General features: G+C 41.7%; 1 protein-coding gene across 1 annotated transcript in view; it reads right to left on the bottom strand.

Moving 5' to 3' along the window:
• chsy1 (chondroitin sulfate synthase 1) overlaps positions 1-15,370 on the bottom strand; it is a 30,715-nt gene extending 15,345 nt beyond the window's left edge. Inside the window, exons 1-2 of the mRNA XM_026182265.1 lie at positions 14,612-15,370; positions 7,572-8,067 (exon numbers count right to left, since the gene is read on the bottom strand). Coding sequence (XP_026038050.1) covers positions 7,572-8,067; positions 14,612-14,934 — 819 coding nt within the window. The 5' untranslated portion in view covers positions 14,935-15,370. The remainder of the gene's footprint in view (positions 1-7,571; positions 8,068-14,611) is intronic.
• Between the last annotated feature and the right edge of the window lie 1,873 nt (positions 15,371-17,243).

Genomic DNA, 17,243 nt, shown 5'->3' with positions numbered 1-17,243 from the left:
GTCAGCTCCATGCTTCACAAGGCCGAGTTTCAGTGGCCTCCATTTTTCTGTCTGCTAGCTAAGCCTCAGCAGAACTCATTGTTGCTTCTAATCTTAAAGCTCAAGGATTGTCAAATAGTGATGCAATCAATTTTAGTTATGAAAACATATCGTCCTCCTGCCCTCGATGCAGTCCTTTTCTGGAACAAACAGTGTGATAAATAGAAATTGCTGACATCCACAGAGCTGTCTTTAAGCTAGAATTCCAAACTGGAGTAGATCCTGTTTATGTGCTCTTACAATGGCCCATAAAGTAGCATGCCAGTTTGGTTCTATTCACACAAATCTAGAAGACCTTGCCAGCTGACCAAATCATATATTCAATCAAGTGAACCAGTATGTGCTTCTAAGCCATCTGAGCATCCAATGCTGTTAGCCGTTAGCTCTCAGAAGCTGCTGAGCGAGACAAAAAAATACTGCACTGAGTGGAACGTGTTAATACAGGACTTGGAAAATCCCCATGTGACCAAGAATTAGAGTAATCCCACCTGTGGAACTGGAACTAGTGAATCTGTAAGTTAGACAAAGACTGTTAGCCTGTATATGGTGTTAACTAGAAGAAAAGACAACATCAAGAAAACCTATAACAACCATGCAACCTGAAGAGCCAGCTTGCATCCAGCAAAGTTGTTATATTATGTTACAGACCAAAACAAGCACGAGATGGGTGTTTGGACCCGATGCTAACCGCCCTTGTGATGAAAACCTACTCAGAACATGCATGCAGAAATATAATGGTGTGGTTGTTGGCAGGTGGAGAGCAGCACATTACAGAGTGTGCTGGTTTGACAGCCCTGCTGACCACTCAGTAAAAATTAGGATTAGGAGGAGGATTCAAAGCAGTGCAGCCTTGTGATTCCCATTAGCAGGGCTGGAAGTTTCTTTTTGAGCTGGCATGCATGGCAGGAGAAGAAACAGTCTTTGTACTGCTGAGGACAGCAGATCAATGTCATCCATCAAAAACACAACTACAGACTACGTCAGATGCCTTTATTGAGGGCTCTTTATCTGTTAACTACAGTTTAATGAAGTTCACTGGTAAAGAAAAGCTATTTATGGCATCACTTTTCTTCATACTTTATTGTCAGAGGCCAGAACTTTGTCAGTTTATGGTTCTGTGACAAACAAATTTATAGGCCTGATTAATCAGATGAGTTATAGGCATTGATTGTTAAAGGTGCCGTCACAGACTGTGGTTCTTTCCACAATGAGACTGAATTATGATAGAAAACGAGATTTTATACTATATTTGCTAACAGCCATTTGAAGTCTCTGCTCCAGTAACAGCAGCCAAACACCGACACTGCCTACACTAGAAATCACAGGAAATTCTAGTTCTGACAGTAACAGCAAATAGTAAACACAAAACAGATAAATTCAGTGTGACAGAGGTCTGGATCTTACTATATCCCCTAACACTGGTGAGACTGAATCAGTCTCACCAGACACACTAGGACAGTGAGTAGATCCAGACTTGGCTGAATGCCTCTAAGTGCCTCTGGACAGCCAGTACGGCCTTTACTGCAGTGACAGAACCAAAGTAACAATTCTGTGGTTCTACTTTTGCATTTGAGACATCTTTTTTTCCCCCTCTTAACAATGGAAATTGGCTTCCATGCAACTAAGACCTCCAGCACCAGCTAGTTGAAACCCTCGACGCTTCAATGTGGCAGATATATTTTACTCTGTACATCGTTAAGACATAACATTCTTCATTGTTTTGTGAGCTTTAGAAGCATTATAGTTTTATGAGTAGTCAGACATTTGGAGCCTGGGTTGGGTATAATGTCCGTTAAAGTAACGGCAGGAGGAAACCGTTTCAAATACACTTTATTGTTATTTCAGTTTATTAATTAGCGCTTTCCTTCACTGTGTGACATTGAGCGGTACGGAACGTAAAATGCTTCATATTCGTTTTTGATTGCATTAAACTACTGCATGAGAGAAGCAAATGAAAATCACTGTTTTCAGAGATGCAACACTTAGAACTCAGCAGGCACATGCACAAAGAAGCCAGATCCTGCTCAAATACACTGAAATAGAGCTGACCAGGCTGATCTAAATATCGACACCAAAGATGCTAATGGTATTGGATCAGTACTTTCTTTCTCTTTTCTATGTTCAGCACGTAACCCACTGCATTGTGTTAGATAATTGTTTTTTTTAGAAGTAAAAAAAAAAATGTACCTCAATAACACCTGAAACTTTTGCATTGACCAGTAAGTCTATTTTACTTACAGCGTAGAGCACATTTAACCAACAGGCATCGACACGAACTACTTTAGAGACAGGAACATTTCAGGTCTCCTAAAAAACAGATGAAATTATCAAACTGCATTTTGAAAGTATTTGGGATCTCTTTGTATCCTGTGTTAAAGCATACTGAAATATGCTTGATAATCTGAAACAGTCAAGTGTGACAAATATGCAAAAATAAAAACAAATAAATAAATAAAAAAGCAAGAAGGGAAATACTGCACTGTATTGTTGCATAATATAAAAAAAGAACATCAAAACAAAAGTTCACCCTGTCATTACTGGGTTTGGCTGTTTTTGAACTTCAGTGACAATTAAAAGTCTCGTACTGTTTTCTTTCAGAATGTGCAGAGAGTGCAGGAGAAGCTCAATGGCAGCAAAAGGTTTCTCTCCAAATAAGTTATTAAGAAGTACACAAATGACAAAGCCACGAATACAAGAGAAAGTGAAGTATAGCGATGGGATGGACCAATCTAGGTTTTTCCAGGTATAATTTGATTCCACTGTTTAATCAATAAGCGGTATTACACCTGTCTGTCTAAGAGACTGGAAATCTGTCTGTGATGGCAATATGAGTTCTTTCACATGAGATTTGTGTCCAGCCAAAATAACATGTATATCAACAAAGGAAAATCATATTATTGTTATCAGCCACAATTTTTACAATAATATTTCAGTTTCTTTTTATGAAGGGGTCGCCCGTCTCAAGTGGCTTTAAGTGCTTCAGGAGAACAGAAAAGTGCTGTATAAGAATCCGTCAATTTACTGGCTTGTACGGACTGATTCAAAAGCTACCGTAGCTGACATTGCCAGTCCAGGGTGCATTGTTTGTTGTGTATACGGTTTCATAGCCAAACGCTACCCATGCTGATCTCTGTCAAACGTGAGCCTGAGCAGAAACACCGTTGCTGAACGTGTAGACCAGCTGTCCACCAATCTAAAAGAACAGCTTGTGGAAAAGGGAAAAGATTTCACTGCATATTCCCTTGCTGTGGATGAGAGCACTGACACAACTGACATTGCCCAGTTGTCAATTTTCATTCGTGGAGTGGACTGCAGCCTGACCGTAACAGAAGAGTTTTTGGCGTTACGTCCGATGCATGGCACGAGTACAGGACAAGATCTGTATGACGAGGCATCCAGATGTGTAAATGAGATGGGACTGCCTTGGGAAAAACCCGTGGGATTGACAACAGACGGAGCACCCGCGGTGTGTGGACACTAGGGATGGGTACCGGTGTCCGGTGCCATCATGGCACCGGTTCTGACATAAACGGTAGTAACCAGACCGAAAAGCAGCGCACATTTCGGTGCTTTTTTTTCCTGAGCTGTGATACACTTTAGATTCTAGCCAATCATTTTACGTTTCCGAGAATAGTAGGCGGGCCCAGGTACGTATGTTCTTTTAGAGCAAACTCAGCAGCAACAAGTGCTTTAAGCTGATACTGTGATACTGTCAAAGGAGGTAACACCTCGAATCTGATGAAACACCTGGCGACGCATAGCGTTTTTTTTAAAAGCCCAGAAATGCGCCGTATTTGATAGCTTGCTGCGAGACCTCACACCGTGCACATCTACTGCGGGTGGGTTGCCTGTTATGCAACATCCCCCAAAAAACACGAAGAGGAGAGTCCTGGCCCCGCCCTGCCAGTGTAGCAGAAATGATGACGGATGATGATGCAGCAGCAGCTTCTCTGCGTGAGTAGCTTAATGTTGTTCGAGTGTAATTTACGTTGAGTAGGCTAACCACGTTATTACATTAATGCATGTAAGGTGAACTAGCAAACATCATCATAGCTACATGCTGCTGTCTTCTTGTTTGATGGCAGATGCTCCCTTCACAATGGCCAAAAAGGCTAAAATGACCAAAGAAAAAGTGGAAAACAGTTAAACATGAGAGGTTTAGGACAAAGTTTGTGTTTTTTCCATTGTTTAAGCACCGCTTCCAGCCAAGAGTGATACCATATATGCCCCATAGCTGCAGAAAAGGCTAACCTTGTTATCTTTTTACAAAAAACAGCTGAGCATGAGAGGTTTTTGGACCAATTTTGTGTTCTCTATTCTTTAAGCACCGGTTTGAGCACCGGCACCGTTTCAAAAGTACCGATTTGGCACCAGTATCGGATAAAACCTAAACAATACCCATCCCTAGTGGACACAGGAGTGGATTGGTGGCAAGGATACGTGAGAGGATGCAGGACGAAAATGTCACAGAGGAGCTGACAGCTTATCACTGCATAATACACCAGGAGTCGTTATGTGACATGTAATGACCATCATAACGCGCGCAGTTAACTTCATCAGAAGTTTAAATCACCGCCAGTTCAGGGCATTTCTGGGAGCGTTAGATACAGAGCATGGTGACTTGCCCTATCACACAGATGTGCGATGGCTAAGCCAGGGAAAGGTGCTGCAAAGATGTTTCGAGCTTCGTGAGGAGATCTGTCTGCTCATGGAAAGCAAAAGGAAAGACACAACAGAGCTTTGAGATGAAACATTTATGTGTGAAATGGCGTTTCTGTGCGACATCACAAGCCATCTGAACGTGATGAACCTGCAACTGCAGGGACGGGGGCGTGTCATCTCTGATATGTGCAGTACGGTGACGGCGTTTCAAACCAAGCTGAGTCTGTGGGAGACGCAGAAAGAAACCTTGAGCCACTTCCCCAGCTGCCAGACCACGAAAGAGAAGCGCTCTACCGCTCAACATACTTGCCGCCGAGTTCCGACGCCGATCTGCTGACTTTGAAGCTCAAAGAAGCAGGTTTGAACTACTTGCCAATCCTTTTGGAGTTGATGTGGAAAGCGCACCACCGAACCTCCAGATGGAGTCGATTGAGCTCCAGTGCAATGACACACTGAGGGGAAAATATGAGAGAGCGGGTGCCGCCGAGTTTGCACGTTTCATCCCCGACACAATGCCGCAGCTGCGCATCCAAGCTGCTCAGACGCTCAGGTTTTGTATTGTTGATTGTCATTTATGCTTAGAAATATTTAACCATAGATGCTTAGAGGTGTATAATCAATTGTGTAGTGATAAGTTGTGTGATCTTTAACAGGCTACAGAGGCTTGGTGTGCATTCCACACCTACATCCTGGGAGCATGAGAGAGGTCATACCTTCTCTTATTGTTTTATAGTAGGATTAACGTAGTTACGTCTGTTTTAGTTTAAGTGCTTTTTGTGTATAAATGAACTGCTGGACTTCCTTACTGTGTTATCTAGGATGAGGGGGGGGGGTCTACCCTCTTCCTGACCAAGGATGTTTGCTTGTGTGCTTTTATGACCCTTTGATCAGCAGTACCACACACACACACACACACACACACAAGGTACTCTTTGTGTGTATGTAGACATCACATGTTAATGAACCTATGCATATTCATGTAACCTCAATAAAAGGACAGTGGTACGGGAGAACGGACGAGAGCAACTGGGGTCAAGTGGAGGAACGGCACTCTGTCCGGTCTCTCCCGTGCACGAGTAACATGAAGAACTTTGCCTATTTGTGTCTTGCTTAGCAGTGTAATTATATTGTCTTCAACGTTCCAGCGGATGGGTTCAAGCTACAAACCTATCACTCTCCATGTTTGGCAGCACATACCTGTGTGAACAGTTGTTCTCTTTGATGAAGCTAAAAACATCACACCGGAGCCGTCTTACTGATAAACACCTTGACTCAATCCTGAGGACTTCCTCAGCTCAGAGCCCGACCCCGAACATTGATGAACTCGTACAACAGATGAGACACCACCAAGTATCAGGCTCAGACAAGTGAGCAGAACATTTACGCATTTCTAGTTTTTAATTCAGTTACATTTTTTTACATTTGTTTCTACAAGACGGGATTTTTCTTTGAAGTATTGTTTTGTCTGTGTGCCATAGATTTTTGTATTTTATCTTATTGTATTTTATTTATTTATATGTATTTTTCAGTTAATGGACTCAGGGAAAATTGCAGATAAGAGCCATGAGACAGAATACAACTGGTTTGATTATTTTTTTTCAATTTTCTCTTTTTACTATTGGAAAGCAGTAACTGGATCACAGAGCAGCACAATATTGCACTTTCAGTTTACAATGCATGCAACTTCATTTATGCATTCATCTTGATATTAAGGAGCATATTTTATTTTCTTTATGAATGACATTTACTTTTTTGCTGTTTGCCTGTTGAAAATGTTTTCTTTGGAAATAACTGACAGAGCCATCAGAAAATATTGGATTATTAATTTAATCGTTAAATAATATACAGTACACTGTGTTAGGTCTTGGTTCAATAGGTTATGTGCAATCATTTTAATGTTTTAATACACATTGAACCAGTCCGGCCCTCAGCTTGTAGCAAATTTGTTTTTTGGCCCTCTGATGTATGTGACTGTGACATCCCTGATATAGATGATGAGATATTCAACGTCTTTGCAATTTTAATTTGTAGATGCAGTTTTTATGTACTGGTGAACGTTAACCCATCTTTACTTCTGACACTGGCAACTGGTCAGTTACCACTTACTTGTCCACCTTATTGTTGCACCCCATCTCAATCTTTTTGAAAACTGTTGTTCTCGTGCTCCAGTTTAGCCCAGTGGGATGAGCAGCTGAACGTAGGCCCGGTTCTCCCCCCTCTCTCTCCCCGCTTTCCTGTCTCTCTCCAATAAAGGCCAAACCCCCCCCCCCCCAAAAAAAACCAAAACAAAACTGTTGAACTAATCAAATTCAGCTAATATTACTCTTAACATGCCACATTTTTTCAGTTTATTATGTTTATTATGTGTTTATTATGTTACTTTGTGAATAAAATATGGGTTCCTGGGACTTGCAAACGATTGGTTTCTTTCCAGTTTAATTGGGGTTGTAATATTAGCACAGCTGTCATACAGGGTCCATGGAAAATGGAAATGGAAGCATAATGTTGCCTGGAGTCAGCTTGTATGGAGCCGGCTACATTTTTGACTTGTTTTACACTAAAATATGTTGTATGTCAACTGGCACCATTAAAAGTATACAGTGTTAGCACTTTTGTAATGCATCCCAATACAGGTAGTAAAGACACTGAAGCCTTTTGTTGTGATTACTAAGTGAATTTATGGAAGTGTATTCAGAGACAACAGCATGTTGCGCTAAATCGGTCTTAAATCCTTCCAGATAAATCCTATACCACTTCCTCTGCCCACATACACTCAAATCCACCCATAACTCCCTTGCACCTCACACTTGGAAGCCCTGTGTACAACAACTAAATTACTACACAGATAAATAAATAAACAAACACCTTACCTCATACGACCAGACACACTGAACACCTGCAAATCTCCTGACACACCGGCCCACCTCCACATCTTCATGGGTAGTGTACATCTCCTGTAAACACTCTCTGATATGGGGTACCATCCTCTTAAGAACTTCACGGCTCATGATGACGCCTGGCCCACCCATACAGAAGTTCTCCCCAGGCTCCAGAGCCAGTTTCCCAAGCTCATCCCGGGCCCCCATTCCCGTTTGACCCAGAAAGATGGCCTCACTACTATTGAGGCTGCGCAGGAAGCTCTCGAGCTTCTCACTCTTGATGTAGACATCATCATCAGCCCTCATAAACCATTCATACTTATCCAGGTAATAGTCATGCATGTACTTAAGCATCATGAAGGACTTCTTTTGGGGAGGGTATGAGTCATCTACATTCTTCAGAGCCACTATCGGGATCGGTATGGAGGTGTCAGATCCTTCACTGGAGAAGAACTCCACACGACCTGGAATTGTCTGTGCCCATGTCCTGTAATCAACACAGACAAAAGGAGAGGACTGGTGTTATGATGATATGTCTAAGACAACCAAAAACAAGTGTGTATTCTGCAGAGGACACCACTAGGTACATTCATCTGGATATGGCTGAAACAGGTGGCACAGTCATAAATGTTCAGCATTTAGAAACCAGCGGCTATTTCAGAGGTAGAAAGCTCATATTTTAGTGATATTCCTAATTTGCATCATAACCTTCCAATAATATTCCTGCTAAACATCAAATATTGTGACAATAACAGTTTTAGTCATTTTGCCTCTGTATAGCACCACATCGGAGTTTAAATCAAACAAGTTATGGTTGAAGCGCACACTTCCGGCTTGAATTCAAGAGGTTTAACAACATGTAACTGTTTATCAATTACAGGCCTGTTTTGGAGCAGGTCCTGCTTCTTTGGGGGTATTCCTGTCCTCTGATTGTCTTCAGTAACAATTTAAAACAAAACAAAGCCAAAAAAACCATCTGCGTGTGTGCCAGAGAGAGAGGACGTGAACGCCTGTGTTTGTCATATAACGGACTTGAAAAGTGAAGGTGAGACTGCAGTAATCCCACCCCATGAGAGCCAGAGGCAGACAAGGAAATGCCCAGGAGGCCCCGGACCTCCACCGCACCCAAGAGAACCGAAAATCCGAGGATAACAACCACGCGTCCACCGACGCCCACCAACCAATTGTTTTTTTTAAAGGTGGCAGACATTTCTCCAAACTGTTGTGATCTAGAAATACATTTCTATATTGAGTAGTGCACAAACTGATTTTCTGAGCAGTGCATAGGGCAGTGAGGACTGTATGTCACCTAAGATGCACAGCTTGGCGGAGGTTGGGATACAGCAGCTAAACCATGTGGATCAGTCTTCACATATCCTCTGGACAGGTATACACGATCCCATATCATACATATAGTTCTGGTAGGATTTGCCTGTGCAGTAGGTTACAGCATAGGCATATTTTGAGTCTGTAAGACCCATTTTGAACATCCTTTGTCCTATAGATCTGAGAGAGTATATAGCCCTGCAGCTTGGAAGAGCCAGAGAGTAAACCACTGACCTTCAGGACTGGTAGACAAACTGTTCTACCTCCCAAAGTGACCACATACTACAGAATATTATACAAGTGTTCTATGTATGAAAAACTAAAATCTTAATTCTGAAAACAAAAGCGTTAACTGTTACAAAAGCAAACAAAGTAGAAAAACAGATCACATAACTGCAGCCGACATTAATACAAAATAAAATAAAAAACAATACTGTGCAATTTATTTTGTATAGATTCAAATTGTGTTGGATTATTGGGAAACAACTTTCTAATGTGAACAAAGGACAAAATAAACAAAACTGAAAAATACAGCGATTCTGTTATTTACCTACCACAAAAAAATAAAAATCAATACATTTACACACAGAAAAGATCCAATAGTGTCTCAATAAAGCGAACTGTGAGGTTCATCTCCAGATCAGAATTCTTTATTAATCCCTGAGAAAAGGATGTGGGTTACAGTTGCCCCAAGAGTGTAACAGTAACAGACTAAACTATTTAAATAACAGAATGTTACAGATTTGACAAATGTTCAATTCAAACTGCACCAATATATACAAATCGCTCAAATATAAATATCAAGAATATTGACAACGAATATTACAGCGGTGGAATATATATGATTAACATTCGACTCTAACCTGTAAACATCGTCGTGTGCAGAAAGGCTGCAACTACTGCAGTGTTTACAGTGTGTTAGATGGAGGAGATGTACAGGGAGCCACGGGCAGGAATGACTTCCTGTGTGGTTCAGTGGTGCTTTTTGGTGACCTCAGTCTCTCACTGAACGGGCTCCTGTGAGTAGCCACAAATCCGATACGGTAACAATGTTTGACTTTGCTGTTCAACTGTTTCTTTAACCTCTTTACAGCAGGGCACAGGCCGTCTGACAGAAAGGTTCATGGCTAAAGAGTTGGCAACCTGAATTCAATTACTTTAAAAACATGCTTAAAATCCAACATTTTCAACTGTGCTTACTGGTATAATGTCCTTTAGAATAAAATGGGCGGCTGCATTGGTGATATCACTGTGCCACTTTATTTTATCTCACAAGGCATGGACTGGGAAAAAGTATCTGTGCAAATAAAATTCGGTATTGTCTGTGGATTGCATTGTGCACGTATATTGTCAACTGCACACTGTGCAAGGGTGGCACTACTTAAGATGTTAACATTTTATGGTGCTACCTGCCTTTTTGGGAACACACTTTTGACACAGTTTGCAGAACTCTGCTTCTTTGTCCAAACGGCCAAAAACTCTCCACGTAACTAAAGTCCTCTTCAACAAGTTCCTTGTCTCTTTAGCCTTAATATTCGACTTTGCTCTGTGGCTACAGCAGGCACTACTAGATGGGAGGTTGGTGGTTCGATTCCTGGCTGCTCTAGTCTACATGCCAAATATCCTTAGGCAAGACACTAACCACAAATTGCATATTTGCTAACCACAAGTGTGGTGTTGCATATCTGGCCAGTGTACCAGATTGGTGATACAGCCATTTCTAAAGTTTCGATTAGGTTTATTTGGGTTTTTTAGTCTAATGACGTCCTCCTTGTGGGTGGCTGTAGCTGAGGAGGTACTAACTGTATTCACTAGAGGGTTGGTGGTTCAATCCCTGCATTATCCAGGGCACATGTTAAAATGTCCTTGGAGGTGCAGGTTTCCCGTTTAAACAGTACAGTTACGTAATGACTAAAACTTGCAGCATTGTTTGCCAGTAGTGCAAATGCTCGTCACTGAAAGAGTGGCCACTGGTACACTCACTGGTGGTGAGTACAGAGTACAGCACTTACGATCTCACTTAGATTATCTTTGAGTTAGTGATATCACAGACACTCAGATACTGGTGAATGATTGCTGAGAGTGATGGAATCAACCTCTCTCTGACACGAGGACCTGGAGATTTAATACATCATTAATGAAAGAACAAGATTTCCTTAAATAATTCAAAAACAAGTGGGTGACGTATTTAGATAGTAATGACCTACCAGCAATATCGCCATGTGTTCTATGGGAAGCAAGAAAAGCAGTAATGTGTGGCAAAACATTATCTTACTGCTCATATAAGAAGGAACCCCACCCCCGCTTGTATTAGAAATAGCACAAACAATTCAATCATTAGAATATACCTATGCTCACCACAAGAGCACACATATTTAACAACCTGAGAAAACTAGAATAAAATGAAATATTTAACGAGAGAACAAAATTTCTGATGCAAAGGCTGCGTTTGGAGGACTTTAAACATAGTAATAAATCTGGAAAAGTCCTTGCTAAAGAGCCTGTTAAAGCTATAAAAGGAAGAAAACTATTTACTCTATAAAGGATTCCACTGGGAACATTACTCATGATCGACAACAAATAAATGAATCTTTTAAAGACTTTATACAGATGAATCCCTCCAACGCTGACATTGCAAACTTTCTTAACAATACAAATCCACCAAAGTTAAATGACGAACAGATTGTGGTTCTGGATTCACCTCTTTCTACATCCAAATTCCATGAAGCCCTACGGCGTCTCCTAAACAATAGAGCCCCAGGACCAGATGAAGTAAATTAACAGTCCTGCCTCTGAATTGTAATTCTCGAAATGCCACAACTACTCCACTACAGTCAGGTAACACTAGAGCTCTAGGTATAAATTGGCTGGACCTAGAATAATAGTTTTGTGAAAAAGCCTTTCATCAGCTCCACGTAGGTCACAATGTATAAGGTCATTCATGTGGCTTTGCTGGCTGTAATGCAGCAGCACCGCTGTGGACGTGGGCACCCGACCTGGGGCTTCCTTCTTATACTGCTGGGATAGGTGTGCAGAAGCTGTATGGATCGGACGGACTTGTCACTGTTCGGGTGTCATAGGTCACAGCGATACGAGCAGGTACAAAAATGTGATGATGTCTGACTGCATGCCACTGATTGGCTGGTCGGTGACATCACTCGATGAGTCACAAGAGCGTCTCATTTACAAAAATCAAAACCACCACTTCCCGTGTCACAGACCGGGCAGCGGGTATATTCTTGCCTCGATGCCCACCTTTGTTGTACCTTTCATGTCGCATATTAATTACGCCACCAACGCTAAGCTGCATTACCGTTACAGCGACCACGCACATGAGCTGGTACTTGATTGTAATGGAAAACCACTCAGAGTTGATCAGAGTAGGTCCTAATGGAAAAGGGGCTTAACACGCTCTCTCACACTACAAGAACATTGCTGATTTGTACATCTCTGCATTTTGGAATTTGTGTTCCAGATGCTGTAGGTTTGTTTTTTCTTACCAGAGTACTCCATCCTTTTATTTCATCTCCCCCTATCCCCCACCTTTCTTTTTTCCTCCCTGTCCTGCTCTTGTGATGATGACATCTGCCTTAGACATCATCATGACAAGACAAGAAAGCTCCTTACTACGTATGGATGGTTTCATCTCACGTCCAGCACCCTATAACTGTACTCTCCGCCGAAGATAGAAAGCTGAGGACAAGTGAGTGCCAAAAGCACTATTCAGGATAAAACAACATAGATCCATTAGTACTTCAGGAAAATGGCCGTAACTGTTCATGTGCCGCTGCACGCCGCGTTTCACCGGTCAATAGAAAAAGTAGCCAATCCTATGGCTGGACCAAAGTTGGACTGAAAGGTGCACAGGAACAAGCCCTAAGCACAAGAGCGATAGAGTCTGGGGTCTACCACACCAGGCAAGACCCCAGGTGCAGCCTGTGCAAAGATGCACCTTAGACACTTCAGCACAGACAGGGCATACTGGAACACCATTACCAAATGGCTGGCATAGCATAAAGGAACATCTATGCCGAGTATGGTCTAGATGTCCCAAGGTCAAAATGGGATACACACCCTAGGTTGGTTGAGACTGACCAAGCTAAAATCCTGTGAGACTTCCAGGTATAGACGGGCAAGCTGGTGGTAGGTGACCAATATGACATAGTAGTTGTGGATAAGCAGAGGAAGACGCCCATTGTGACGATATAGCTCTACCAGCAGCTTGAGAAATACCAAAGGCTGTGAGAGTTAGAGAAGATGTGGACATCTCAACTCTGGAAACAGTAAGGAACAGCCAATCAGAGGAAAGTTAGCTTTTGTCTGTATATGGTATTATTTATTAAATAAGTTAGGAAACCATGTAAGTGCCTCTTTCTACAAACATACACACATACAGGGTGTCTATGTACCTACACATTATGCCTCAATATCACCACAACCACAGTCGAGTTCTGTGGGAATTACTGGCCAGTAAAGGACAATAAAGATTATTTCAAACTGTAAATCTAAACGTTTTAATGACACTGAAACTGATGGAATATGGTTCCTCTCCAAAAATAAACATAAAAGCAAAAGTAATCTTTAATGTAGAGTAACCTGAAAGGTAACACTGCTACACTTCTTTTAAATACTTACCCTTACAACATGTCAGACATTATCTTACACTGCTTTTTGTTCACTGCAGTCACAGTTCCATCTTTTTTCTTCACCATTTATAAAAAACAAAACAAAAAAACAACATGTACCCATGTGCTCTCATCACTTCCAGATGAACTACAGTTTTTGGCACACATGCTGTCTACAGTACTGTGGTACTAAAGAAAGAAGAGTACTTTCCTCTTTTCTTTCCGCCTGGGTCATGGCCTGAACTTTCTGTTGAAACATTTTTTATTTTTACTTCCCCACTTGCTCATAAAAGATTATCTGGCTGTTGGGTTTTACTCAGTTTTCTCTTTCTTCTAAATTGTAGGGTCTATACCTTTTGATACGAAATGACTTGAGATTGTTGTGAACTGGGACTTTGTCAATTTAATTGGATTTAATTGAACTGGACTTACAACTTTAAAAAGGAATCACCGTCCTAAGCACAGCAGTAAATTAAGCAAAATATGGCTTGAAAAGCGAAAAAGCAAAAACTGGGTTTATGGTATTACCTTGTACATGTCCAGACTTGAATCCAATTGAAATTTGAAGTGGGCACTACATGCAAGTAAAGCTCTCAGAAAACTGGTCACACTTTTCAAGCCTATAACAGACTGATTTTTGATGTTTTTGTTAGAAATATATTTTTAAAAGTTTAAGGTTTTTCCTGTCTGTTTGCCATCAGGTATGTCTGCTTAAAAGGGTCAACTGTTTGCTAATATGTTAAAACAAAACGAAAAGAAGAAATTGTGATGAACTTCGTCGTGATCCAGTTTGATTATCTACAGCTGACGATCTCGTCTACCTCCTCAGCCACGACCAGTCGAAGTTAAAGCAGTTTTACTCTCCATACGAGCTGGTAGCGGACAGAACATTGCTATACGTGTCACATAATGTGGCATATTTGTGTGCTAACATATAAATATCATTATGTTTCACGTTATAATACGTATAGCCGGTTAACTGAAGAGGCTACTGTACAAGAGGCCCGTGCGTTTCCAAGTTTAGTTCTTTTATATTAAATTGATAGGTTCGGGCATTGTTCTGTAAGTGGCGTCACATACCTGTGTGCTGCCACGGCACGGTTGTTCAGGTACTTCTGGGCAGTCATGACGCCAACAAATAGGAAATTGTTCGATCTGGAAGCAGATTTCTCAGTCGGCGGTGAACCGTTAACTTCAGGCCACAAGACTCCCCCGTATTCTTTCCCGAGACCCCCGTTGAGTCCACACCCGGCAGAGTTGGCTTTTCTTTTCTGTCCAGCTTTCTTCAACTCACTCGCCTTGGGTAAAATCAGCCTGGAAGCCAGTGTGAACCCAACAACCAGTCCCAACAGAACACTAAACCAGGCTCTTCGACTTCGACCTGCCATTCCCCCAAACTTCATTAGCTCTGTCGGTAAAAGCGATAAGCAAGACTCGATCGTCTCGATACAAACACTGAAGACTGGGTCGATAGAGCTCGTTTTCCGCCAGAGAACCGGGCTCACGCGCAATCTCTCATGGTAGAAAAGCCCTTTTCTTCCAGATGCCTACGTAGCATCGCAACAGTCTTACTGAAGCCGTCACTTGAACAATTCTCTGTCGTTGGTCCTTCGGGCGATCAAGCCGTCCCCCGCTGTCGATCATGGACGAATTTCACAGCGATCGAAAAGCGCAGTAGCTTTTTATCACTTAGCGTTCAGTAGTGGCCCGACTCTCACCATTATCTAGACATGGCAAGAATGTCTGTCGAGAAGAAGGATCGCGAAGGGTTTAACAGTGGTTTGACCCAACGGCAGCTCCGTAGAAATCTTCTAATCGCCTCCACCCCCGTGGGCCCGACGGTGCTGCCTTTAAGCTGCGTGTGAAACCATACTCACACGTCTAAATTCATCTGCTGTGTAAATGTAGCCAAAGCGTAGCTTCTTTCTGCCATAGTTAATAACACTTTACATTAAAGCAGCAGTAGTTATATAGTTAGTGACTATAAGTGTCACTAATGCACGAGCTATTGCGTGAAACTGTTCTAACAAAAGTCACATTGCTTGATTGTGTACACACATGCTGATAATGCTAAAGCCTATTAACATAAAATCGTTTTTCCAAGACAAAAATTTGTATCAGTATGTCATTTTATTACGCCGTCATTTATTAAGATCTGTGGCCGATAAAAGAACGAGTCACAATAAAGTTTTGAAAGTCTAACGTCCTTAAATGCAGCATGCTTGTTCTCTGAACTCTAGCGCCCCCAAGTGCTTGTGGTGGCGTTCGTCACCACGTCGAAAACTCTGCCTTGTCTTCATTGTGGAAGATTTTACAGCATGTTTCTTTTTAGGCCACGTCAATAAGTGACAATAAAAAGCGCTTCTGGCGTGTATTAAACTGACGATCTCTGTGAACTGCAACGTTCTGCTGGGAAAACCTCATGAAAGTCGTCATGAAAGACTCCTGGCACTCTTTTTTTGACACACACCACCCTCTTAAGAAACAATGGTTTCCCTATTTATCAAAAATGTCAAACTGAACATTCTGAAAGTAAATGACAAAAATCCTTTGTTATTAACAGTTTAAAAAAAATTAAGAAGATTTATTTTCAAGATTTTTCTTGTTTGTGTTTTCAATTGAGATAATAAAAAATACTGAGCACAAAATATCACCATGTTTACTTTTAATTCTCCAAAAGTACACCTCCCATATACATGTCATTTCAATTCAATTTTATTTCTATAGTGCAAGTCGCACTTTATATTATAAGGTAAAGACCCTGCAATAATAGGGAGAAAATAACAAAAATCAGACGCCCCCCAATGATCACATGTTTGCCAAAAGTGGTAAGGAAAAGCCTTATCGTCTGGGTTTTTCTTCCTGTTAAAAGGATGCAGTCGTAACAACCACCAGGCGCTACAACAAAACTGGCTCACATGAGGACCGCCCCTGAAGAGGAAGACCAAGAGTCACCTCTGCTGCTGAGGATAAATTCATCCAAGTCACCAGCCTCAGAAATCACAAAACAGCACCCCAGATAAATGCCACACAGAGTTCCAGTAGCAGACACATCTCTACATCAACTGTTAAGAGGAGACTGTGTGAATCAGGTAGCTGCCAAGAAACTACTACTAAGGAAAAGCAACAAGCAGAAGATATATCATCCATCCATTCGCTTCCGCTTCTCCTTTTCAGGGTCGCGGGGGGCGCTGGAGCCTATCCCAGCTGTCATAGGGCGAGAGGCGGGGTACACCCTGGACAGGTCGCCAGTCTGTCGCAGGGCCAACACACAGGGACAGACAACCATTCACACCTAGTGACAATTTGGATTATCCAATTAACCTATCCCCACAAGCTGCATGTCTTTGGACGGTGGAAGGAAGCCGGAGTACCCGGAGGGAACCCACGCAAACACGGGGAGAACATGCAAACTCCACACAGAAAGACCCCGGCCTGATGGTGGAATTGAACTCAGGACCTTCTTGCTGTGCGGCAACAGTGCTAACCACCGTGCCACCGTGCTGCCCCCATTTATTTTAAAGAAAATACATCAAGAAACAGATTATATTAGATTTATATTTCAAATATGACAAGTGCTGATTTTATAGCAGCAAAATTATTATCTTTAAAGTTTAAGCATCTAATAAGGCGGAAAGCCTTGCACCGAGTGGATAGTCAAACAAACTGAATCATTATAAATACATTATTTTATATTTATTACTTTATTGTT

Source organism: Astatotilapia calliptera, chromosome 1 (assembly GCF_900246225.1).
Source record: "Astatotilapia calliptera chromosome 1, fAstCal1.2, whole genome shotgun sequence".
NCBI lineage: Eukaryota > Metazoa > Chordata > Actinopteri > Cichliformes > Cichlidae > Astatotilapia > Astatotilapia calliptera.
This window is presented reverse-complemented; position numbering and strand designations above follow the sequence as displayed.